Source organism: Westerdykella ornata, assembly GCF_010094085.1.
Source record: "Westerdykella ornata strain CBS 379.55 unplaced genomic scaffold EI97scaffold_2, whole genome shotgun sequence".
Lineage (NCBI taxonomy): Eukaryota > Fungi > Ascomycota > Dothideomycetes > Pleosporales > Sporormiaceae > Westerdykella > Westerdykella ornata.
In genome coordinates, this window is record NW_022986852.1 from 1,663,074 (window position 1) to 1,686,421 (window position 23,348).

A 23,348-nucleotide genomic window follows, 5' to 3' on the forward strand; every position below is an offset into this window, starting at 1 on the left:
TCCCTCATGCATTGTCTTTTGATGTTGATACAAAGTGTACAGAGCCCACCATCCTCCACTGCCTCGCGCTTCCGTCAACCCCGTTTATCCCTTCAATCCACCCTCATCCCTTCCATCGTGCGCATGGTATGGCAGCCGTTTACGAAGCCTGAGCAGCAGCATCCTTGAACGCCGCCTCATTCACCTGATCCAAGTTCTTCACCTCGCCCTGCTTTCCATTCTGCACGACCCATCGTCAGCAATCCATTTGTAGACTCCAATTGACTCTCAATCCAATCATATTGCTTGCTGAGTCCATCTCATGTGCAGCCAACTTCCAATTCCCTTTTCTCCAACGCAGAAGATCCGAACCAGACTCACCTCCCACTTCGCAATCCTCAAATCGCTCTCTCCCCTCCTCTCAGCGGCGATCCTCTTATCCTCCTTCAGCGAGCGACGGACCACGCGCGACGCAACCGAGATGTAGCGGTTATACCTGTTCAAGACGAAAAAAACTTGTTAGCTACCGAACCGGGTCGAGGCAGTCGGGGCCAGCGCGCGCGCATGAGCAAGGAAGAAACGTACGTGAGCCCGGCGGCTTTCCAAGCGAATGCCATTGTGATGGTTGTGAGGTGGAGAAGGCGTGGTAGATGGTGGTAGCGCGGTGGTGACGGGTTTGCTGGTGGAGAGATGCAAGTTGATCGATGAAGCTCAAGACCGCGGACAGGCTTGGGGAGAAAATGCGGTCACGTGACAAATTGTTCTTGACCATCCTGGAGGGCAATTGAGAAATGGTATGATTGATCTGTGATGCTAGGGTACAGTTTAGTAGAAATGTACGAAGGGCTCATTGATTTGCCTTCTGGGTTGTCCTGCGTCGGCGGAATGCAGCCGTCAGTTCGCAGTGGATATTTTCATACACAACCCCCAGCGAACAATGCAATTGCATATCCCCGGGCCGGGAAACCGTACGTCATGTGTTCTTCACTACAGAGATTGACCCAGGCCTACGGTCCATCAGAACCGGCCTTCAGCTGTCTATATCGGAGGACAGGTGCGGAGATCTTCAAGCTGCACTCTGGGGAGCCCACCCTACTCATGAAGCGGAGATACCAGTCATGAACAAGTCATCCCTCATGAATCGGTCTCCATCGCCTCTCCCCCTTGTCCATCACCCTCCTCGTCATTCTCCTTGTTCTCGAACGTCGTATCTAACCACTCGGCGATCTCCTGACCCTCGAATAAGGTGAAGTTCTCGCCAATGCCAGCCACACCTACACTCGTGTTGTCGACCGTAAGCTCCTTATCCTGGCTGAGCGACTCCTTCAACGCCCTCAACGCATGCTTGATCAGCTCCTCTCTACTCGCCCCCTCAAACTCCTCCAAATGCCTCTCCAGATACGTCCTGGCCATCTGACTCCTCGCCCCGATCCCGCAAGCAATCATCTCCTGCGTAACACCGCTCGGCTGGAACTCAAACAGATGCGGGCCCTTTTGGTCGACGCCTGCAATCAGCAGTCCCACGCCGTACGGTCGCTTGCCGTACTGCTGCGTGTTCGTCTGCGCGCGGTCGGCGATCCGCAGTGTGATTTCGGAGAGCGGGATCGCGCGGTCGTAGGTCAGGCGAGAGGCGAGCGATTGCTGCTTCATGAAGTTGGAGAGGACACGGCCGTCGGATGCGAGGCCCGCGAGGGCGACGCCGTAGTGCGAGTCTATGGGGATGATCTTCTTCTGGTATGAGGAGAGCTCTTCTGCGTTTCGCTGCGAGTATTATTAGTGGGTTGTTGGCAAGAAAAATGGAGCATACGTGCCTTGATGGCGGCCAGAACGGCATGTGTTTTGCTCACGACACCCACCACGACTGAACCCTGCTTCACGGCCTCTTGTGCATACTCGACCTGGAAGATGCGGCCTTGTGGTGAGCTAGGCTAGTTAGAACAGGCTCAAGGTTATAGCATCAACGGTAACATACAATGTCACCGAATCGTTGTCGTAGTTGTTTCTGAACATGGTGGCAGTTGCTGTTTGACTGTCGCGGGGTTCTTACGACGCCTTCCAGGAGATAGAGAATGAGAGCGGAGAAAGGAGTAAATCTCAGCGAAGGACCGAGAGGAGTGGAAAGGAAGTAGCAAAGGCGTGGGACGCGGCAAAATGGGTTGTTTGTGATGTTCAAGGCATCTCTCCGTTACGAAGCTCCAGAGCTTCCAAACCAAGAGCTGGCCCGTGCGCAGCATTCAACGACCGGCGCTACGCAACCACAACTCAAGTCGGCCCCAGCCATCTATCAGACCATCACTCAGCAAAGGGTCTCCACAGCGACACCTCTCCGGTCTGGTTTCTACAGCACCCACAGGCTCTCAACATGGCGGGCCTCAAAACTATCATAGCGCTCTCTTTTGTACGTCTCTCCACGCCTCCGTCACTACTTCACCCTCGCACCTCACACACTGCTAACAACTGTCTCCACAGGTCCTAGCAATAGGCTTCCTCCTCGTCATCCTCTCCTCCGCCCTCTTCCACAACTACCTCACCCTCCTCGTCGTTGCCACCTACGTCGTCGCTCCCCTGCCCAACTGGATATGCGGCCGCGCTGCGAACCCGGATGACTTCATGGAGAGCTCCGGCTCGGGCGTGGTCGATTTCGGGAGGTTCCTGACGGGCTTCTTTGTGGTCATGGGGATTGGTGAGTGCTCTAATGTTTCGTGAAGCAGCCGCCGTGCTGCGACTTTGGGAAGCGGCAGACTGTGCGCCGTTGTGTTCTGCTAGGATGCTTGCTGACACTGCCCAGCCCTGCCAACGCTGCTTTGGCATTCGGCGCAAATTGCTGGTGGCGCGGCCGTCATGTCCATCGTCGGCGGTCTGTTGATATATGGAACGATCATGAGCTTTACGTTGTTCTTTCAGGAGGAGCATGATTTCTGAGTAGCAGGCCTGGGTGTGACCTCTCAAGCGGCGGCGAGTTTCAGGTTCCGAACATCAATATCTTACTCTGTTTCGTTGCTTATACCTACGCGGATGGGATTGTTTGACTGGCGCTAAGGGGGAATCGTTATGGGAAGTTTGTATGGTGTTGTTCGTGAAGTAGGCTGGAACGCGCCTGTACGATTGTTTGGTGCTGGATATGTTCGTTGCAAAGATAGATTATGACGCTTCAATGGAGAAGATATATGGAGGATGCGATGTGATGTACTAGTGAATTTGCTGTTAATCACCATCCGATCCAGTACGCCCAGCTATCTAATACTACAAGTCCCATAAACAAGGATATATAGAACACGCCGTCGGACCCAAGACACAAAGGAAAACCCCGTGAACGGCATTGCCATCTCTCCCAGAAAGACGCAATCATGCTGCCACCTCTCCTCTCACAACGCAAGGTTATACGTATATTCATCCTCCATATTCTGCGCCACCCAAAGCACCGCGGAACTGCTTCCCGTTAGCTTCATCCGCAACCTTCCACTCCCGCATCACTCACCTCAACATCACCAACCCATTCGCCACCACATTCCCAATCCCCAACCAAATCGTCGGCCAGGTATACTCCCTAACCAGATACTTCAACACGAGCACCGTGACACTCCCCGCCAACCCTCCCGCCAAAAGCGCGAAACCCAGAAACAGCACCAGCCTCGCCTTCCACGCAACCCCATTCCCAGAATACGAGAAGCTGTCTGCGGACAGGCGGGACTTGTCGATGCTGTTGATGACGAGCATGCCGAGCGCCGAGCAGATTCCAGGGATCCAGTCGACGAAGGTGATGTGGACGGGGGGGTCGGACGGGTTCATGGCGGATTTGGACCACACGGCTATGTCGATTAGGGTGTAGAAACCGAGGCCGAACTGGCGGAGGAGTTTGTTAGTTTCTATTTCCTCATTTAGGGGTTCTCAGGGCAGAGGTTGGGGATAGAGAGTGCATACGAGTACACCAGCGGCATAGACGCCCGCGGTTCGGGCATTCGCGCTGTTGAGCCACGCGGGCTTGGGGAAGCGGAAAAGGCGGTGGGATGACATCGGAGAGGGTACGTATTCGGCCTGTTAGTTTCTGAGTTGTACCGAGAGAGAAGTGTGCTATATGGAGGGTTGCGACTCGCTGAATGCTGACTGCTGTCGCTTGCCGTGACGTTGGGGAGCTGCGGTCCGGAAGGCTGGATAATTGCTTGGCGCCAAGGAACGCCGGGTGCGCTTGCCGGGGATAGATCTGTGCTGGAAAAAAGTTCCAGAGCGGAGCTCACGACCTGCAAATCGCAAATCACATAGCGGTTCACTGAACTCTTCTTGTTCAACAAACACAACTACAAGTCACAATGACACCGACCAAATCCTCAGGATCAAAAGGCAAACCCAGTGGAAAAGCCAACTCCTCGTCCAAATCCAAGCCCAAAGGCAGCGCACCAACCGGAATCTCCAAGCGCAAAGCCAAATCTCTCGCCCTCGCCAAACCCGGTGGTGCGCAAAAGACCAAATCCCTCACGTCCAGCGACACCAAGCAGAAGAAGAAGCGCGTCTACACGGAGAAAGAGCTCAACATTCCTAAGCTCAACGGCATCATACCCGCCGGCATCGCAAAGCCCAAGGGCCAGAAGAAGGGGAAGGTTTTCGTGGATGATCCGGAGAGCATGATGGCGATTATGAGTGTGGTTCAGGCGGAGAAGGAGGGACATATTGAGAGTAAGATTCAGAAGGCGAGGCAGTGGGAGGAGGTGAGGGAGGCGAAGAGGAAGGAGATGGAGAAGAGGAGTGAGGAGAAGAAGAAGAAGTTTGAGGAGAAGAAGGAGGCGTTGAAGGGGAAGAAAGGGAAGAGGAGGCATAGCGATCGCGCAAGGGTGGCCGTGGAAGAGGAGGATGAGAAGCCTAAGGAGAAGAAGGCGAGGAAGAGGGTGTCTTTCGGTTGAAAGCTCGGAGGTTGGCGATGGGCGATATGTCGGAGGTTCTGATCTATGTTCACATCTATGATACCCTGGTTCTATCTACGTGGCTTCGCGCCTCATAACGGAAGCTGTAACCTTCGGTTGTTCGGGTCCCATATCGGATACTTCGACGTCGGGCGGGTATTGTTGGCACTCCCATTCACATTTGGAGTCACGCTCGAGTCGATGTCGTTGTGCATCTTCAGCAGAAACGCTTCGACTGCAGAGGCGAACCACCTCTTGCCGCCAATCTGAAACCAGCTCAGATGACCGCCCCAGTTGGTCGTGACCAGGACGGCATACGGGTTCTGTTTGAACTCTTCATACGGGATGGCCTCCACTGAGGATATCTGGGGAGTGTTAACTGCGGTTGGGAAACAGCCGACGTGGGACTTACTGGGTCGTCTTCCGCACTGATGCCTAGGAAAGGTATCCGTATAGCAGTCAATGCATCTACTGACTGCGCATCTCTATAGTAGGCTCCTTCCGTTGGGTATCCCCATGTAGGAGCTTGTACAACACTGAACAAAATATAAGCCAACGAATTCAATAGCACATAAATGCCCCACTTACCGATCAAACTCGTACAGATACCTGCACGCCATGATGTCCTCATGCTTTAACTTCGGATTCTTCAGCATCTCATCCTTGTGCTGTGCATACAGCTTTATGATATTACTTCCCATCGTCCTCTGATATACTTCCATGCCTAACCAACTCCTCAATAATCCTCTATGACTCACTTCCAAATTCCATGGATTCGAGCAGGCTATCGCCGCCTTCAGCTCGCACTTGTCTCCGTCTTCGGCACAGTAGTTTGTCAGGATATTTGCGCCCAGCGAAAATCCGACAGCATACAGTGGTCGATTTGGAAACGTCTTCCTCAACCATTTGACCGTCTGCCGTACATCCCATGTCGCCCGCGCATTAAACAGTTGAGGCGTTGTAATCTTAGACATTGCGCACCCTCTCGCGTTTACCACGCAGCACTCCCACCCATCAGCCGTAACAGGCGCAACCACATGCCTCAAATAAACCTCATGACTTCCTCCTGATAACCCATGCAAGCACACCAGCATGGGTTTCCCATCCCCACTCCCAATCCGCTCAAACTCCTCTTCCGAAAAGTAGAATGTTCTTTCAGGTAAACTCTCGTCCTCTTCCCAGACTTCCCCCTCTTTTGGCACGGGGACAACGAAATCGACAGCGAATTGGCCCGGATAGACTGCATGCGTCGACTGGAAGACGCGGCGCTTGTAGTAGATTGCGGGACCGGCTTCCTTTACGGCAGTCCACATTGTTTGCAAATGGCCGTTGAAGAGTAAGGGGTTGAGACGACATGGTGGTGTTACATCGCGGACAAGATCTGAGAGTGTGGTTTTTCGGCCAGACTTGGTGTTTAGAGGGATGGTGTTGGTGGCATGGGTGAAGGTTGTGCGGGCATGGCCGAGGAGCCAGGACGGGTCGAACATGGTGGTGTGGAATCAACAAAACAAGAGAACGAGGGACTTCTTGTACGAATATGCAGAAAAGAATGGAACGGGGGAAGTCTATCTAGAAATGTAGTCGGAGGCGCAGTTTTCAAGGTTATATGTATCATCCATCAGATGCCTCGGTCCGCAAAACCCTACCTCCGATTGGCTAGATCTTGCGCGCCACCCGCGCGCTTCACCGCGCCGCGTCCAACATCCCTGGCAACAATTCACGACATCTCATCACTCAGCTCAGGAAACCGCCATGCCGCCCTCCTAAGCCTTCATCTATAAGCGCCACGGGAGGAGCACAGAGTCAAGATGGATCCGCGCTATCACTGGCCGCCGCAAGGCTACGCGGATCCCAACGCAAATGCGCAATACTATCCTCCGCAAGCAGCTCCTCCTCCGGCACAGATGCACATGCAGATGCCAGGTAGCTACCCAGCGCCGCAAAATAATAATTATGGAGTTCCCGTGTCGATGCAATATCCTCCGCCGATTCAACCTCCACAGCACTACCAGCCTCAAACTCACCAATATGCGCAAGCATATCCTCATTCGCCTGTACCACCTCAATTACAAACGCAATCGTTCCAGCATCAACAACCACGCGTGATGATCACTCCGCCTCAGACCCTCGCCCAGACCCTCGCGCAGCAGCAGTATACAACACCTCAGCCGCAGCCCCGACCCATGATACAACCGCGTCAATTACAGCCACAAGTCGTGATTCCACAGAGGAGTAACGCAATATACAACTCGAGTCCTCTGGCGGGGATGCACAATCCGAGGATAAGACAAGTGCAGGTGCAGGTTCCGGCACATGCTCAGGGCCAGAGACGGGAGAGCGATGTTGCTACGGGTCAGGCGAGGGCAGCTCAAGCGCAAAGGACAAGTGATGGGCCTGCAATAAGAGGTGGAGGTGGACAAGGTGCGCACGCCCGACCACAGCAGGTTCAGCAGACTCCGGCTGCTGCGAGGCCGGTCCAAAGGGCACCATCATTCAAGGAGAATGCCATGCGACCTCAACCGTCATCGTCAAACTTGCTAGCTGCAAATGCCAGTCATGAGGCTCAACGGCCACCTCTGCAGAAGCACTCTACACCCCAACAGCAACGGCCTCCGGGTCAACCGTCCTCCGCTCCGCAGCACCGTTCCTCTGGGCTACCCCGGACTCCCTCGTCGCTGCCGAGAGCGCATCCGAAAATCGTCATCAAGAATCCAACTCCGCAGTCAGCGCCCGGCCCAACCAGACCTCCCCATCCGTCCCCGAAAGCGCTACCGACGGACCTGGCTGTCCTACTGCTGCAGGCTGCCGATGAATATATCGACGCCGCGCGGAGCATCGGACCGATGCCATCATTAATCAAGAACGAGAAGCATTTAAATCAGTATTACAAGCTCATGGCCACGGCGCTTGGGTGTATGGAGTCTGTGTTGAAAAAGTTCACGCATCCGCCTCGAGAGCAGGCGTCACTGATGTTGAGATATGCGAGCTTACTTGTTGAGGAGACAGATAATGATGTTGAGATCGAAGAGGTGCTGAGCAAGGGTGTAAGTGCAATGCTGATGAACGATGCTCCGGCGACGGCTAACTTTTAAACAGATTGCTTTATGTGCGAGAAGTCGTCTCCTTGATATAAGATACAGCATGCAGCATCTGCAAGCTCGTTACCAGTTCAAGACCAACCACCGCGCCGCCCTGAAATCCCTCGACGGACCCATTCGAGACGCAGAGGCATTTCAGCACATTGTTTGGGTATATGCTTTCCGATTCCTCAAGGTATCACTGGCTCTGCGTGTTCCTGGCCGTCCCGAGAGCGCCTCCGCTCTCCAGCAGTTGCATGAGATTACGAAACTCGCCGATAAGCGGGGCGACCGCGCCATATCAATAGCTGCATCTGCTCTTGAAGCCATGGTTCACCTCCGTGCAGGTGGCCCGGACCATCTCGAGCATGCGCAGCGTGCGATCGCCGCTGCCAGGACATATCAGCTCCAAGAGTCCTCGAAAGGACTTGGGCAGATTATCGCACTGATCGACACTGTTGATGTTGCGTGCAGTCTGCAGAGGGGTCAACCTGACTGGCAGAAGATAAATGCCTTGCAACAGAAAGCGGATAAGCAGCCCGGTCCGGACGACGGCGTGTTCTCCATTCTTATTGAGAAGAGCTCTGGCGGACAGAGCCTCACCCAATGCACCGGAGGGGTGTTCAGGAAGGCGGAAGACGGTCGGGACGAACTTGTCTTGTCTTGGCTTCCGAAGAACAGTCTGAAGATGCTTGCGTATCACCTCAGCGGACTTGCTTGTAGTGTCACGGAAGTGAGTCGTGGGCGGGCTTATCTGAAAGAGGGGCAGAGGATCACTCAGGGTATGCAGTGTACCTCCTCAAGAAGCGGGAAGTGCTAACGAATGGCAGATGCCTTACAACGCCCATTACCATGCCCCACTTCCCTGCCTGATGCCATTACGCAACGCAGCTGGATCATGATCCTCGATTGGCAGCTTACATTTTCCCTCGGTATCATGGCCTGCCGAGCAGAAGACTTCACCCAAGCCACCCAAGCGCTGGATTCCCTCCGCAAACTCATCGCCGTCTCCCCGTTCAAAGACGATGAATCCTACACCATATACCCCTCATACCTCTCCGCGCTCCTTTCGCAATGTACAGGATCCCTCTCAGAGGCAGCCACAGGCTACTCCCTCCCTATCTTCTCCCTCCCCGCCCCCGGCACACCCCCAGACATCAAAACGACCCTTTCGATCCTCGCAGCCCTAAACCACCTCCTCCTCCTCCGCTCCGACCCCGCCCAAAAATGGCAATCCGACCTGCTATCCTCACAACTCGAACCCCTCCTCCCCACCCACCCAAACCTCCAGCTCGAAACCGCCTTCCGCGTCCTCGTCGCCCTGGCCAAAAACACCCCCGAGTCCCTCAGCATCAACCGCCAAAAGACACTGATCAGCAACGCCCTCACCAAGGCGCAACAGCTGCAGAATTTCCAATTTGTAGCTATTTGCCTGTGTTACATGTCGGAGCGGTTCTTCTCGGAGACGGTGGGCGAGCAGGCGGTGAAGAGTGTGAGGGCGGCGAGGAATATGGTGAGGAGGGAGGGGAGGGCGGTGTTGTGGAGGGCGGTGGTTTGTGGGCTTTGCGAGAGGGTGTTTGAGAGGAATGGGTTGGTGGGGGATGCGCAGGAGGTGAGGAGGGTGTGGGTTGAGGAGGTGGCGGGGGGTTTGCCGGAGAGGTTGAAGGGGGTGTTGAGGGGTGGGGAGAGTGGTGGGGTGAAGGTGGACGGGGATGGGGATGGGGACAGGGGTGTGAAGAATGAGGGGGGCGATGTGGTTATGGTTGGGTGAGGGCGTGCTATCTGTTGTTTGTTTTTGCTCAATGACCGGGGATGGTGGGATTTGTAGGAGACCTGTGACATGTAGGTGAGGGTCACGTTGGAACGACTTTGTGGGGTGTATTGCTTTCTGTTGAGGCTATATTCACTGACTGTATCTGGGTTACTGTACTTTAGCGGGCGTCACACGACGTCACGAACGATGATCATGGTCATGCCTCCCACCCCGGCTATTCAAAATGAGTACGCGTAACCAGCTCATTTACCTTGTACGTGCGTGCGTTCGTCGGGAATGCAATCCAACGTATTGTCTAGAAATCCCGCGTACACCTGACGCATCAACTTTGAGTAGGACAAGGACGATTGTATATATATGCAAGAATTTAGAAATCCAGGCCCAATCTTGTAACAACTGATTACAATCCCCGTGGTTCTCGCGCCGTGGAAAGGTGTTGCTGTTGACAAGGAGGCCAATACTCGGTTCAAGGTGGGTAGTCTCTGCTCTCACAGCACTCTATCACCGCAGTGGCAATAAACAGAGAAGCACGTCTGCATTGACAGTGAGACTTCACATAAGCGCGACGCCAGTGACACTGACCACACTTGATAGCCTTAGTCTTGCAGCTTCGTTTGGCCGACGGAGGCCCCTCTTCTTCGCAAGTACAGGGTTTGACTTTGATTGTCGAGAGGGGAAGTTCTCCAGTCCGCAAGCCTGAGGGCTCGCCTAGCGCATGTGGAAGGTTTCCCGCTGTAGAACTCGCAAACGAGGGAAGACAGAGGATTGCTGGTCTTCTGAGCCAATGGCCCGTCCTGTTCTACTGGTGCCGCGAGGCAGACAATCCCTTGGTGAAGTGCTATAGGTTGCGCATATTTTGTTCTGGCCTCGGGGTCGTCGTACTGAAGCACCGCGTCTCCCATCCCGGAGGTCATAGGCGTTCCTGACACATCAGGATAGATCAGTGGACGCTCGTTCGGTGGCATTGAGGTGCCTCGATTACCTGACGGTGTAGGATCTGCCAGAATGTATTGCACCGCCTCGCTATGTGGCTGTAAGGGTCTTAGATCCTAGAATTCCAAGCCTATTGATGGTCTGTCGAACACAATGGTTGCCTAATCCGTTAGGTCCGTGTTTCTGAGCTCATCGTACTACTGTACTATACCAGACACGTCTTGGAAAATCCTGGGCGGATTTGAGACGGTTAGACATCGAGAAGCCACGGAATGTAGCGATGGTCGCGTGGACGGTGATCGTGGGAAATCGTAGGTTGAGGAAAAGAAAGGAAATATCGTGCCACCCAATGCGTAGGCGTCGTAGGTGAGGCTCAATAAGTGGGACGTTCCCCATTAGTAAACATCCGCATGCTTGCTTTCACCGACTCCTGTGGCGCGGGCACGCACAGATAACTGCCACACCTCTGCCTCACTTCCCTTTTAGTACTTGTGGACACCTCACTCTACTATATAATATTTTTATTTTTTCCCTACTATCACCAAACAAAATGAGATAGTCCAGGCGGTGGGTCCTGCGTCTGGATCAAAAGATGCGCTTCTCCGATGCAGTCGGGCTATTCGAGTGGAGTTTGGTACATTTTTTTGGCCCCAGGTTCGAATCACCATGATGCCACGCTTTTTCGTTCTTTTTGCTTTCCTTTTGCGTGGGTGTACCTCTATTACACACCAGAGACCGAAGTCTTACTTTTCCCCCTCACTGTCGGTATACAACCGCATGCATTCTTGTCGAAACAACAACTTGAGCTCGGAATAAATAGATGAAGTGGACATTAAGTACTCTGCAAAAGCATGCAACTCCCATGGTATCCGTTGATTTCATCCAACAAACTCCATATCCTTCAGTTCCCTGGTGGGCTACAGGTAGGAATAGATGAGATCTAGGGAGACATGCAAGTTGAGGACGGAAGAACACCGGTTGGAATTGTAAACAATGCCTTCACATGAGTCACTAGATGCAGCGATATGAGGTAGAGGACAGGCGACGAGGCAATGGAGGACGGATGCATGTGACAATGATCAATGCTAACCCAGTAGCTGAAACAGACCCTAAAATACACACTCCTAAGCTATAATTACAGTCCGAAAGCAAGGGCGCCACCATGCGTCTAAGTCTATGCTTGAAGGGTATCTGAAATGCTGTTCGTAATCATGCCCTCGTCAGCCGCGTCCTCATCCTTCCATTCCCATGCCAACAATTTCCAATTGAGTTCCGAAGGACGCCAGAAAATACCATGTCCGAGTCCCTTCTCAACATGCACATTCTCGCCGACTCTTCCCTTGACGGGATCTGCTGTCAATCCTCCGGTAAAAGGCATCCTTGTCCCGAAAATGCACCGCTTGAACCGAGAGTGCAGGATCGCCATTGAGCACATGACGCAAGGCTCGTGGGTGACGTATATATCCAGGTCGACGCAGAGGTATCCGTTGCGAGCGATATTGTCCACTTCGAAGACCTGGGCTTCCAAGTCGGTCAACGGCGTATCGCAGAAGAGAGTCCGATCCAGAATAAGCTCGTCTTTCCCGGCAGCTCGAAGTCGCTTCTTTGCGACGATAGCGATTGCTCGTTGAACTGCGTGAGCCATGACATTGCCCTGACCTTCTTTTGGCTCAGCTTCGCCAAGGGGGGAGCGCCAGCGACAGTCTCCTGCCAGTGCAATGATCTCCTGTCGGCCGTTGCTATTATCTACTACAACACAGCCCACCTGCTCACCTAAGCCCTTTTCGCTTGTTTGGTTAGCGGCAGACTGGGTAAGGGCAAGAAGGTGTCCAGCGTCAGCTTCAATCTCGGCAGTATTGCGTGAGACGAGACTAGGATGCGGTCCGTACGGATTCGTGTTCTTGTAGGCGATGGGCCAGAATTGGTTCGTCCATTTCTCTGCCTGCTCCGCCGATGTAGGGGCAAGGGCGGGGACGGTCACGTAAAAGATCCGGGGTGGCCTGTTCGTAAAGGGTGGACTCTTCCTCAGGGTAGCGAGCAGATCGGCATGTTGAATCGCACTCGTGGGGGAGACGAGAAAGTATCGAACTGCAGATTCATCTTCAGCCTCAGCATCATCAAGCGCAGGTTCAGTATCACCTCTGGGTGACTTGAACTGTTGCTGGAGATGTGGCGGCAAGAATTTGAATTGCACGACACGGCGTAAGTGCTGAAAGTCGGCCGTCTTCAGGTCGGGAAGTGCTCTTTGAATGGCGCTGGGCTATTAGCACGGTATACAATACAGAGAGGAGTGTATACACACTCCTTAATCACGCCGGCATATTTCGAAGGCAGCTCGACAACATATGCTTGGTAGGTCTCGAGTGAGGCTCGAACTTCGTCTTTCGTCCTCAGCGGTACGAGGCGACCCTTACGAGGAACAAGGTCCAGATGCGCAAAAGCGCTTGTAAGGGTTTCATCACCGCCCCGGAGTGAGACCATGGGATTGGTTCTGTCGCAGGGGGGGAATTGACGGTTGAAAGTATTGGAGAAGTGGTGAGAAGTCTGGAGAAACAAACGGGACAAAACCGCCAAGGCTCGGTGCTTCTTTCCGCCGTATCCCGCCACGGCTTTCCTCCTGCAAGTAACAACCACCCAAGGTTGATGCTCCCCTGCCTAGAATTATTGAGACTGACAACACATCAGTGAATCAATCTGGAAAGTCCATTGGGTATCGCAGAAGGAGGCCCGGGAGGGCGACCTAGGAGAGATCACGTGCTGTCGCGTTTTGGGCGCCCCACCCTTACGTCGATCATCCGCCGTTAGCGCAATACTTAATTTCGAGTCTATCTCAACTTCACTCACGCGTCGAATGCAGAGCACATACCAAAACAGCACAAAATGCTGCCCGACGAGCTACTCGACCAGCTGAGGGCTACATTTCCTTGTCGCGAGCTGCAGCTGCAACAGCTTGCCGCGTTGTACTCTGTATGTTGATCAGTTCCGTCTCCCACTGCGCTGCGGTCTTACAGTCTGCTATTCTCTGGATCTACATGATGGAGTCCATTCCCTTCTCGCCTCACTGTTTATTAGTTTGGAATGTCTAATAACACCACGTTAGCAATCGCTACCATTCCCGCCTTTGCTTGTTGCTCACGGCCTACCTTGTACCGGAAAATCGGCTCTTATCAAGGCCTTCCTCGAAGCCGCATCATTACCACATGTCATTGTCAACTGCCGCGAATGCATTACAGGAAGACATCTATTAGAGCGCACCGTGGGTGGTTGCCTGGATGCCTTGGATGCGACCGGAGACGGGAAGATGGACAGAAGACCCTACTCTCGGACGGAGAACCTGAGCAGTCTGGTGGTCAATTTACAAAAGATGCTCGAAGGAAGAAGAGATAAATTCATAGTGGTTTTTGATGGGATAGACGCACAGCGTGAGGCGCCTCCTACTCTGCTTCCGGCGCTGACGAGGTTCGGCGAAATTGTATGTCATGTTAAAACGGAGTTCAACTGAGCCACATCTAACTTTATATGGCCACAGATATCTAACTTGTCCGTTATAATGATAACGACACTGCCACCCTCACTGCTCCATAAACCGGGCATACCGCACTTGAACTTTCCCGCATACACACGTCAGGACCTCATAACTATCCTTTCCGCGTCACCTCCGAAAATCTTCTTCACTACACCCTCTTCCGAACAGTTTCCAGACTATACTCCGGACCTGGCAGCGGAAGACGATGCCTGGCTCTGGAACCGCTTCCTGACTGCCGTTTGGGAGAGTATCTCGAAGCACACCGGCCGGGACCTCGTCAGCTTCCGCAATACGAGTCTCCGCCTCTGGCGCGAATTCGTCGCCCCTATAGTCGATGGCACATTCGGTACGCGGGACTTCTCCCGGCTGATGGTAAACAGGCGCCATCTGTTCCAGACAGAGGATGCTGTCCTAGACCGCATAATCAAGGTGCAACCTAATGCAGGGCAGCACCAAACGGAAACGGCCAAGGCAGGCATTCCCACTACGCCGAAGAAGACCGCGAACAATACAGCTGTGGCCAAGCGAAAGACCATCCAACACGACCTTCCGTACTATACCACTCACCTGCTCATATCTGCCTACCTGGCCAGCTACAACCCCTCCCGCACTGACACCACCTACTTCATGAAGCACAGCGACAAGCGCAAAAATAAGCGTAAAGTCTGCTCCCACTCCGGAATAACAAAGTCCAAGCACAGACGCATACCCAGACATCTTCTCACGCCATCACCCTTTCCGCTAGACAGATTGTTGGCGATTTTTAGGAGTTTGTTAGATGCGCCTGTGCCGCAACTTGCGGATATTTATACCCAGATTGCTACGTTGACGAGTATGCGACTGTTGGTTAGAGTGGGAGGCATGGTTGGAGCGGATCCGCTCGACGCGAGTGCGAGGTGGAGGGTTAATTTCGGGTGGGAGTGGGTGAGGAGTTTGGGGCGGAGTGTGGGGATTGAGGTGGGCGAGTATTTGGTTGGCGGAGTGGATGGTTAGACGTTTCATCTGCAGTGTTATATTCACAGGTCTACCCTGTCTTCCAGTTGATAGAATGTCTAGCATTGTAAACGAAAATGGATGCTGTTGACGAAATTGCTTAGTATGCCGCTTACGAGCTACAACTGCATTGCATCATCCCCTTGAACTTCGGTACGTCGCCACAGAAGCGCTCCTCCTCTTTCTCATTCCAACCCCAGTGCTCCTCAAAAGGATTAAGGGTCATCTTCATGATATGCTGCAAGATTTCGCGCTCCCCCTGTTTCTCCACACGGTTGATGAGTTCGTCGAGGATCCATGAACGAGGTACGAACTACAAATAAACGTCAGCGGTTCGTCTACCAGTAATAGAGGAAGACGAAGCTTACCTTAGGATTCACCCTCGCCATCGCCGCCTGCCTCTCCTCATCCTTCCCCTCACCCCAATCCTCCTTAACCCTCGCCGCCCATTTCTCCAACCACTGCGCGATTCTTTCCCTCGACTCATCCTCCTGTCTGGGGGCAGCATCGCTCTTGAAGAACCACCCGGCAATATCCTTTCTCCCCTGCTCACTCGCCAACTGCTCTAGGTTCACATGTCCTAATCTGCGGAACGCATGATGGAAATCAAGTTCATACTTCTCCAAAAAGTCCAGCAACTCGGAAAATAAATCTTGAAAGTCTGACTCCTTGAACGTTTTCAAGCCCAATCGAGCAGTCATGAGTTCCTTGTATGTGGCAAGGAAAACCGCTTTGTATTCCTCGCCAGCGCGCTCGATGATGCCTTCTGCGCGCTTGATTAACACTTGCGCACCATCCTCCGTAACGCCTTTTTCTACGAATGTGGGATCGTCGACGTCAGGGCCCTGGCCGATGAGCTCGCCTAGGGCTTCCCCTAGGCGGACGAGATTCCACCAGACGATTGTGGGTTGGTTGCGGTAGGAGTAGCGGCCCATGTAGTCGTCGTGGTTAGGGGTGTACATGGGGTCGAACTGGTCCAGGAAAGCGAAGGGGCCGTAGTCCATTGACAGCCCGAGAATGGAAGTATTGTCTGTGTTCAGCACGCCGTTCATGAATCCGTAAGCTTGCCAGTGGGCGACTGTGCGGGCGTTGGCGCGAATGATGGCGCGGTACAATCGCGCGTACCGGTTCTCTTCTTCGCCCGCTGGGCCTTCCACCATGTCTTTCGCAATGTCGTATTTTATGTCGTGCCATGTATCTTTGGGTTCACCGGGTTTCAGCTTGGATGGCAGCTGCTCCCATCCTCCGTAGATGTGCTCGGCCGTGTAGTCTGCGAGCTTTCGGAGGGTTTTCCTGTCTCCACGGGCTTTGGGGAGATCGAATGTGCCCAGGCGGACCCAGGATTGGGCAAAGCGGGTCACGATGGCACCAGGCTCCAAGCGTTCTCTCATGACTTTTGACCGCGGCGCAAGTATCAATGCCAATGCTCGCGTTGTGGGTATCCTGATTGCGTTCAGATACTCGCTCACGACGAACTCTCTTATGCTGCTCCTCAACACAGCTTTCCCGTCTGCGAATCGGCTGTAAGGGGTCCGGCCGGCACCTTTCAGTTGGACTTCGTAGCGCACCCCGGTGTCGGGATTGGTCGCTTCGAAAAGCGATATGGCGCGTCCGTCACCGAGCTGTCCTGCCCATTGTCCAAATTGATAGCCACCATAGCACTGCGCCCAGGGGTATATACCCTCTTTCTTCTCAGCATCCCATGTCAAAATCTTGTTCCCAGCAAACACTTGTCTAAACTCTTCTGTCTCCGCCTCCTCAGGTTTCAGTCCCAGGTCTTGCAGAGCGCGAGGACTAACTGCCAGCAGTTCGGGAGAGTGTGTGATCTCGGGGCGGACGTAGGTAAACAGTGCGTTCTTGACCATGCGGGGACCCAGATCCTCGCGGGGCGCAGAATCAGATATTTCTGGAGTGGGGTACTCTGGGTCTGCCGGGAGGTTGGAAGTAAAGACATTGGATTTTGGGAGAGTAGATAGTGTATGGAGGTTATGCGACGACCCGTTTATACTCGGCATCTGAAGGTGCGACATGACTTGATAGAGGCGGAAGTATGACAACGTGGCGTTCTTCGGGGACAATACCTGTCGAAGCATGAAGCGAGTGCAAAGGTGCTAGGGAGAGAGAAGGAATTTGAAGAACGAGGAAGAGGAGGCGAAGAGGAGACTCTCAGGAGGGAAGACGAAACCGTTTAGGAGGCGAAATGTTTCTGCATATTTTCTGGCGCCGGAACGTCAGGTTGGTGGTTGAGTGTCGTCACAAAGTGGCATCTGCCTCGGCAAAGTGGCCGTTATCGATAAGGTAAGCATGCATGACTCGTGTGAGCGATCTGCCGCTAAGAAAGCTTGACCATGAGTAGTGCAACCTCTTTTTGGACATCAGTTGTACATAAACTGTAAAACTCTCACTACACAAATTGACGGCGCCAGTTGCGCAAGCAGCAAACCTCAACCGCGCAATATGGACGGTCGAGAGATTCCTGGCTTCTACTTCGGTCGGATGCTCCTCATAGAACTGACATGCAGCAACTTCAGAAAAATTGGCTGACAACAAACAGACAAGGAGAAGGGCAAATACTTCAGAATAACAACAGAAGCTCGCTCCGCACCAGGATACAAGTACACCCATACAAATGTTAAGAAGCAACGGGAGCACAAGAGGAATGAGGCCGAAGAAACGCGCCAGTTCAAACGCCGCAAGAAGCAAACAGTGGTCCTCTCCCAGCCTAGGAGTGCCCTATCACGAGTTTACCTTGAGCGCGAACTCGGTATCGCAAGACGGGGTTACTATTTGCAATCAGTGTGGCCGGGCGCAGGAATTGCGGAATACGACAGTCACTCTGTCATTCCTCCCTCTAACATCCGGTATTTCGATCGCGGACCCGACCTGTCAGTTCTCTATGCCGTGTCCGGAGAGACTCAGATCCTATGCCACGACCTTAAGGAGGCGTTTCCAGGTATTCGTTTTCCGGCTGATACTATTGCGCGGATGACGTCGCCGGTTTCCTCATTGAACTTCCTACCAGCCTCGAGGGCCCTCGTAATTACAACCTCTGGCTCTGACCGCCCGCCAGTCGTGTACCTCACGGATCCGGAGACCGATGGCCCATATGTTGGAGAGCAGTTCACACCGCGACACTGCACAAGCATATGGGGCGCGTCTCCTAGACCTGACTTCTCCGTCTCAGAGACAGGTCGAAGTGTACCCGCCACCGCGACCGAGGCTGTCGCTGTCGCGGCCTCGTCAAATTTGCAGCTCTACACGCGTGCACAATCGGGAAGATGGGAGTGCGAGGTTTTGCGTAAGTCAACCTCAGACATTCTAGCGTTAACTTGGCTCTCCGATACCGCAATCGCCATGGGACAACGTGACGGCAAGATCCTAATCTACGACACCCGCGCTCACGGTTCCGCACATATCCTCTCGCATTCAGCACCGATTAGTCACCTCCGTCGCGCCGACGACTTCACGAGGATAGTCTGTGCGGGCCTCTTCAACACACTCTGCACCTACGATATGCGCGCCTCGAAACCACCGGTGAGACCGGAGCACATACCCGTGACCAAGTGGCGCGGAAGGAACGGACATCCCTTCGTGGGCTCGCAATGTATCACCAAGTTCCGCGAGTACCGGAACAAAGATGTTCTCGAGCTAGGCATGGACGTCCACTCTAGACTTGGGCTCGTTGCCGCCGCCAACGAGTACGGGAGCTTGAAGGTGTGGAACATGTATACGGGTGCTCTGATCAAGAAACGGCTCAATGCTGATTACGAGGAACCGCGCTTGGGTGAGACTAACGCTGCGGCTAGGATGAGGTGTGTCAGGTTCTTGGAGGATGCGGATGGTGATGTGAGTTTGTGGGCAAATGTTGATGCAGGTGTCACTAGGTTTGAGTGGTAGTCTTGCGCATTCTGGGAGCGGTTGTTGGTGTCCCTGAGGGTGACATAACAGGTCCATGGTTTCCGAATTGTAATCGCATGGAGTTACGGTGATACCAGGCATGTCATGGGAGTCCAGGGTCTTTAAAGAGCATTTAATGCGAGCTTTTCCTCAGTGTATTCAATTCGTGTGCTGCGGTTTCGCCGTGTGAACTGTCATCGTGCGTGTTCGCAGGTGGTGCCCTTTCACTTCGTACAAACCGAAGCAAAAAAGCAAAATAAAAAGGCGCCGCCGTGAATCGAACCGTCGACCAAAAAATTACCAAACTCCACTTGATAGACCGACTGCATCGAAGAAGCGCATCTTTTGATCCAGACGCAGGACCCAACCGCCTGGACTATCGCATGTTGTTTGGTGATAGAGTTACTTCTTTTATTGCTTATATAGACCATAAAAAGATTGTGGGAGATGCTGAGTGTGGCTCCGACTGTGGCGCTTCTCCTATGTTGTAGGAAGGGTTCCCCGTTTGCAGTTGTGCGTCAAAGCTTCACTCACGTCTTTCACTCACTCAGAGGAACCTCTTCCACTTTCTATGGCTCGCCCCGGGATCTAAGGTTATGCTCCAAGATAGGAAGGCGACTTCCTATCTCCAATGACTATGGATACAGATTGGCATACTACGCTTCGTAATGCTCTTGGTCGCGTCCTGTCCATGAATGTGTTCCTTGAACCCATACAGCAAATAATTCCAAACTGCGCCTGCGCCCTCACTGCAGACTGAGCACGACAAATCCGAAAGCGTTCCGTGGCGTATCTCTTCAAGTAAAATTGCAAGTACTGAAGAGACTAGTTTCGGTGATACCCCTACTCAAGCCGATTGCCATGGTTCCCAAACGGGTACCCAGGTTCATTCACCTGCTCACGCCGCCCTCCCTTCCCTATCTAGCATAGCGTAGTGCTCAACTCACTTTCACCTTCCCTTTGCCTCCTCCTATATAGCACCCTTCCTACACCCTTCTGCCACCTAGCCATCACCATCCTCCTCTTCCACACACCATCATACAGTTCCAATCCGCCACCATGCCCAAAGTTACCTCCTCCACACAGACGAAAACCCTCTCCGTCCAGTACGGGGGGGCAAGCCTTCCGGGTGGCCCTACACCGCCATGAACATCACCGTCCTTCTCAGATCATGACGGCGATTCGGCGTGCCTGCAACGCCCACCACCCCCAGCTACGCCTGGTCAACAGCTCCAATGACCACGTCCGGCTTTGGTGGGACCTGCTCAGCGACAATGCCACCTACTACCTCAAAAGGGCCTCCGAGGTCATCGACCAAAACGAGCAGCCCAAACGGGATCGCGCCCCCGAGAGCCGCCTCGCCGCCATCATGCAGGCCTGGGGCCTCGAAACCCCCTACGACATCCTCCCCGCAAGCATCGCGCCGCGGGTTCCCCTCCCCGACGGCAGCAAAACCGACGAGGAGGACGCCGACCTCGTCGACCCGAACCTGTGGTCCAACAGGTTCTTGAGAGCACTTTGGACACTCGCCGCGGTCATGGACCGAGAGCGTACTTTGGGCTATATCGCCCAGGTGATGGAGAGCAGGCAGGGCAGCTACAAGAACGAGCTGTACCTCGTGCCGGAGGTGCTGGTTTCGGACCTGGAAAAAGCGCGCCAGTTGTACTTGGCGTCGCTGCGGGAGATAGCAGAAGAGGCGGGAGACCAGGCGACGTATGCCGGAGGGCTGCGGGAGGGAATCGAGGAGGTGGAAGAGGAGATGCACATTGAGGATGGGACGACGCTGGGGAACATGCAGCTGTAAGGGGTGAAGGAGGGAACTAGCACGGGGGGAAAGAGGCTTGAGTGACATCGGAATATATATCTTACACTGCGACAATACATCATCCACCAGCGGTTTTCTTGCTTCCGAGTTTGGGCAGATGAATCTTCCCTATCTGTACACCTCCGACTCTTTGGACTTGTGCCACTGCATCTCCAAGAAGGACCCTGACAGCACCCTCTAGCCGTCTATCCTTCTTGCTTCGCATCCATAGTAGAACCAGAACGAGAATCGCTATATCTACGGCGATGTGCTTCAAGCTACCCCACACGAAACGGAATACAAAGCGGAAGAACTTGTATCTCGGACTATGGCTGAACAATCGACGCGACTCCAGTTGTTCCCTTAAAGCCGCCACTTCTGCTGTCATCTTCACCAGGGCTTGCTCGACTCTCTTCTTCCATTTCTGATCCGCCAGATCTTCTTTTGAAGGGCGCGGAACTGGGGTTCCGGGTTCTCTTGGTATCGGGACGGGCGGTGGTGGTATGAGGTCGGCCTGGACAGCCGCGTCTTCGCCTTCTGTGTATGGAATGTATTGGGAGTCTGGCGCGTCTACGAATTCCTCCACCTGATCTTCCTCCTCCTGTAATTCTTCTTCCGATTGAGACATTGGACTTCTTATCTGTAAGCGTTCGTCCTCCGGATCTCTCATTTGCGAACCGCTGAATTGTGCATAGGTTGGCGGAGGTTGCATGTGAAGCCCCATGCTACCGAGAGTCTGAAGCGGAGATGAGGAGGAAGAAGAGGGTACGTTCGATTTGACTTGATCCCAAACGAATTCGAGCTCCAAAACCAGTTCGCGAGAATCGGCGGATTGCGAGGCATACTTGTGCATCGTTTCTATAAGCGTTGTGATATACCGCCGCTTGGCTTCCGTTCTTGAGAGCCCGCTCTGCTGTTTCCACGCGTCCCTGATATAGTCAGCATGGCATAGGGGTCGCATGCGCGAGCTAATAGGTACCATTTCTCACGAGCGCCTTGCGCTTCTTCTCCACTCCCGGATGGCCGCTCCATAATTCCCTCTACATCCCCCTCTATAATCAATTTAGCCTCGAAAATCACCATGGCTCCCTACGACATACCCATCGCCTGCTTGTATAATCCATAGAGCTTTAATCGCGTGGCGGTTGGCGGTTTCTGCGCTCCGGTTCGGATCTTGTTAACGGTATTAAGAGCATGGCTGAACACTCTATCTGGACAGCCAAGCGGTCAGTCATCACATAAATAGAAACAATGAAACCTCATGTTCACGTTTCAACACGTACCTACGGAATCAGACATGTCCAGTGTTCGGCGGGGCGGTTATTTGGCCCGCACCCGGTTTCATGAAACAGCGCCGCGATATGGGCAGAAGCAATTGTAGTCCTTGAATCCAAGAGGGGCGAGATGGTCCACACAGCCTTGCATGGACACTGCGTGCATGGCGAAGTGGACGCGGAGTCGTGCTGGAGGACGATGGTATCTATGTCCGGGGTGCTGTCCTCGGCCTCGGCTTGGGGAACGTCTGGAACCGCGACGAGTCATTTTCACATGCAAGGGATGAGCAGCTGACTCAGCTGATCTTATCTTATCAGATCGATCTGTCTGTATCAACATATCTGTGGGTGTGGGTTGCGTTTTCTAACTCATTATCTATATTTCGTAGTAAGTTCTACTTGAGTTACTTATTGAATATGCTGCAAGCGATCTAGAACCGCTCTCCGGAATGCGAATGGGGTACGAAACAAACTACTTGAATGCAACCAGTCCAACTGAAAACCAATTCCCAGTCCCCCACTTACCATGTCTCAATAGCCCTGGTAGCGTCACAGGGTATTCCAGAGTTTGAGAGATACAAACTGTTTCCGGAGGCTCACACACAGAGAGACTGCGCAATTTCTCTATGACTTCGTCTTTGGTATCGGGGCAAGTTAACGTTTCGTCAAAAACGTGAGGACCTCTGGTATTCGTCGACTCAGCGCTCAGAATAGGGTATCTTATTGGCGCTAGCATATTTTAAACCCGCCGGTTGAATAGACTCATTGTCGAAGCAGAAGTCTGAGTCCCATCCGATGAGGTCACATCGAGTGGTCGCTATGGTGGTTTTGCAATAGCTGTCCAGAGTGTCAGTCACTGTCTCGTATCCCAAGTCTTTGAGTATATGGAGGAGTACTTGTATCTTAGAAGGAAATGCAAGCAGAACAACCTTCTAAGTACTGATCATTCTTTCGTGGATATGTTGAGTTTCGATACGATTGGCGCCAGTGTCCACTCACAGAGTTTGCAGCAAAATGTCCGAGCAGGGTGGTAGGAAGAATCTCACCCTCAGATCAAAGCAGCTGTGAGGCTCTAAGGTCGGGTTTTGGCTTTTCGAGGCTTCCTATGGGCATCTATCTTCATGTGAGGATTCTCACAGAAGATGTGGAAGCCTGCGCCACCACAGCTTGAAGAAAGACATGGTATTCACACTTGG

General features: G+C 53.3%; 13 protein-coding genes across 13 annotated transcripts; 6 read left to right on the top strand and 7 right to left on the bottom strand.

Annotated features, from left to right (window-relative positions):
- Positions 1 to 122: 122 nt before the first annotated feature.
- On the bottom strand, positions 123 to 598 carry EI97DRAFT_430195 (uncharacterized protein; the record flags this gene model as incomplete). Its single annotated transcript, XM_033797619.1, has 2 exons — positions 123 to 475; positions 565 to 598. Coding segments are annotated over 2 exons (233 nt in total), but the record flags the coding sequence as incomplete, so codon positions are not given.
- A 186-nt stretch (positions 599 to 784) lies between these two features.
- On the bottom strand, positions 785 to 2,076 carry EI97DRAFT_411788 (N-terminal nucleophile aminohydrolase). Its single transcript, XM_033796743.1, has 3 exons — positions 1,952 to 2,076; positions 1,791 to 1,902; positions 785 to 1,740 (listed from the first exon to the last, which is right to left on the bottom strand). The coding sequence occupies exons 1-3, from the start codon at positions 1,987 to 1,989 to the stop codon at positions 1,114 to 1,116; spliced, it is 777 nt and encodes a 258-aa protein (XP_033658021.1). The 5' UTR covers positions 1,990 to 2,076; the 3' UTR covers positions 785 to 1,113.
- Positions 2,077 to 2,274: 198 nt separating this feature from the next.
- Positions 2,275 to 3,157, top strand: EI97DRAFT_430197 (vacuolar protein sorting 55). The gene is made up of 3 exons (XM_033797620.1): positions 2,275 to 2,377; positions 2,449 to 2,662; positions 2,768 to 3,157. Exons 1-3 carry the CDS (start codon positions 2,342 to 2,344, stop codon positions 2,899 to 2,901), a joined length of 384 nt encoding a protein of 127 aa, XP_033658022.1. The 5' UTR covers positions 2,275 to 2,341; the 3' UTR covers positions 2,902 to 3,157.
- Positions 3,158 to 3,160: 3 nt separating this feature from the next.
- On the bottom strand, positions 3,161 to 4,087 carry EI97DRAFT_391644 (UPF0220-domain-containing protein). The gene is made up of 3 exons (XM_033796247.1): positions 3,901 to 4,087; positions 3,458 to 3,822; positions 3,161 to 3,408 (listed from the first exon to the last, which is right to left on the bottom strand). The coding sequence occupies exons 1-3, from the start codon at positions 3,991 to 3,993 to the stop codon at positions 3,345 to 3,347; spliced, it is 522 nt and encodes a 173-aa protein (XP_033658023.1). The 5' UTR covers positions 3,994 to 4,087; the 3' UTR covers positions 3,161 to 3,344.
- A 120-nt stretch (positions 4,088 to 4,207) lies between these two features.
- EI97DRAFT_124253 (uncharacterized protein) lies at positions 4,208 to 5,368 on the top strand. The gene is made up of 2 exons (XM_033793059.1): positions 4,208 to 4,900; positions 5,304 to 5,368. The coding sequence occupies exon 1, from the start codon at positions 4,287 to 4,289 to the stop codon at positions 4,872 to 4,874; it is 588 nt and encodes a 195-aa protein (XP_033658024.1). The 5' UTR covers positions 4,208 to 4,286; the 3' UTR covers positions 4,875 to 4,900; positions 5,304 to 5,368.
- Positions 4,921 to 6,459, bottom strand: EI97DRAFT_124250 (medium-chain fatty acid ethyl ester synthase/esteras-like protein 1). Its single transcript, XM_033793058.1, has 3 exons — positions 5,463 to 6,459; positions 5,287 to 5,410; positions 4,921 to 5,239 (listed from the first exon to the last, which is right to left on the bottom strand). Exons 1-3 carry the CDS (start codon positions 6,359 to 6,361, stop codon positions 4,967 to 4,969), a joined length of 1,296 nt encoding a protein of 431 aa, XP_033658025.1. The 5' UTR covers positions 6,362 to 6,459; the 3' UTR covers positions 4,921 to 4,966.
- A 138-nt stretch (positions 6,460 to 6,597) lies between these two features.
- On the top strand, positions 6,598 to 9,722 carry EI97DRAFT_498645 (uncharacterized protein; the record flags this gene model as incomplete). Its single annotated transcript, XM_033802568.1, has 3 exons — positions 6,598 to 7,918; positions 7,971 to 8,733; positions 8,782 to 9,722. The coding sequence occupies exons 1-3, from the start codon at positions 6,683 to 6,685 to the stop codon at positions 9,720 to 9,722; spliced, it is 2,940 nt and encodes a 979-aa protein (XP_033658026.1). The 5' UTR covers positions 6,598 to 6,682.
- Positions 9,723 to 11,712: 1,990 nt separating this feature from the next.
- Positions 11,713 to 13,179, bottom strand: EI97DRAFT_411804 (cytidine deaminase-like protein). Its single transcript, XM_033796744.1, has 2 exons — positions 12,961 to 13,179; positions 11,713 to 12,913 (listed from the first exon to the last, which is right to left on the bottom strand). Exons 1-2 carry the CDS (start codon positions 13,137 to 13,139, stop codon positions 11,833 to 11,835), a joined length of 1,260 nt encoding a protein of 419 aa, XP_033658027.1. The 5' UTR covers positions 13,140 to 13,179; the 3' UTR covers positions 11,713 to 11,832.
- A 359-nt stretch (positions 13,180 to 13,538) lies between these two features.
- On the top strand, positions 13,539 to 15,177 carry EI97DRAFT_369283 (uncharacterized protein; the record flags this gene model as incomplete). The annotated part of the gene is made up of 4 exons (XM_033795180.1): positions 13,539 to 13,625; positions 13,759 to 14,130; positions 14,188 to 14,613; positions 14,680 to 15,177. 4 exons carry the CDS (start codon positions 13,539 to 13,541, stop codon positions 15,175 to 15,177), a joined length of 1,383 nt encoding a protein of 460 aa, XP_033658028.1.
- Positions 15,178 to 15,224: 47 nt separating this feature from the next.
- EI97DRAFT_430202 (UPF0061-domain-containing protein) lies at positions 15,225 to 17,419 on the bottom strand. The gene is made up of 2 exons (XM_033797621.1): positions 15,546 to 17,419; positions 15,225 to 15,490 (listed from the first exon to the last, which is right to left on the bottom strand). Exons 1-2 carry the CDS (start codon positions 17,205 to 17,207, stop codon positions 15,290 to 15,292), a joined length of 1,863 nt encoding a protein of 620 aa, XP_033658029.1. The 5' UTR covers positions 17,208 to 17,419; the 3' UTR covers positions 15,225 to 15,289.
- A 143-nt stretch (positions 17,420 to 17,562) lies between these two features.
- EI97DRAFT_464431 (uncharacterized protein) lies at positions 17,563 to 19,074 on the top strand (the record flags this gene model as incomplete). Its single annotated transcript, XM_033801419.1, has 2 exons — positions 17,563 to 17,668; positions 17,732 to 19,074. Exons 1-2 carry the CDS (start codon positions 17,635 to 17,637, stop codon positions 19,072 to 19,074), a joined length of 1,377 nt encoding a protein of 458 aa, XP_033658030.1. The 5' UTR covers positions 17,563 to 17,634.
- A 1,000-nt stretch (positions 19,075 to 20,074) lies between these two features.
- On the top strand, positions 20,075 to 20,878 carry EI97DRAFT_478485 (uncharacterized protein; the record flags this gene model as incomplete). Its single annotated transcript, XM_033801989.1, has 1 exon — positions 20,075 to 20,878. A coding segment is annotated over one exon (804 nt), but the record flags the coding sequence as incomplete, so codon positions are not given.
- A 46-nt stretch (positions 20,879 to 20,924) lies between these two features.
- On the bottom strand, positions 20,925 to 22,381 carry EI97DRAFT_411812 (uncharacterized protein). Its single transcript, XM_033796745.1, has 4 exons — positions 22,162 to 22,381; positions 21,979 to 22,089; positions 21,858 to 21,930; positions 20,925 to 21,807 (listed from the first exon to the last, which is right to left on the bottom strand). The coding sequence occupies exons 1-4, from the start codon at positions 22,175 to 22,177 to the stop codon at positions 20,958 to 20,960; spliced, it is 1,050 nt and encodes a 349-aa protein (XP_033658032.1). The 5' UTR covers positions 22,178 to 22,381; the 3' UTR covers positions 20,925 to 20,957.
- Between the last annotated feature and the right edge of the window lie 967 nt (positions 22,382 to 23,348).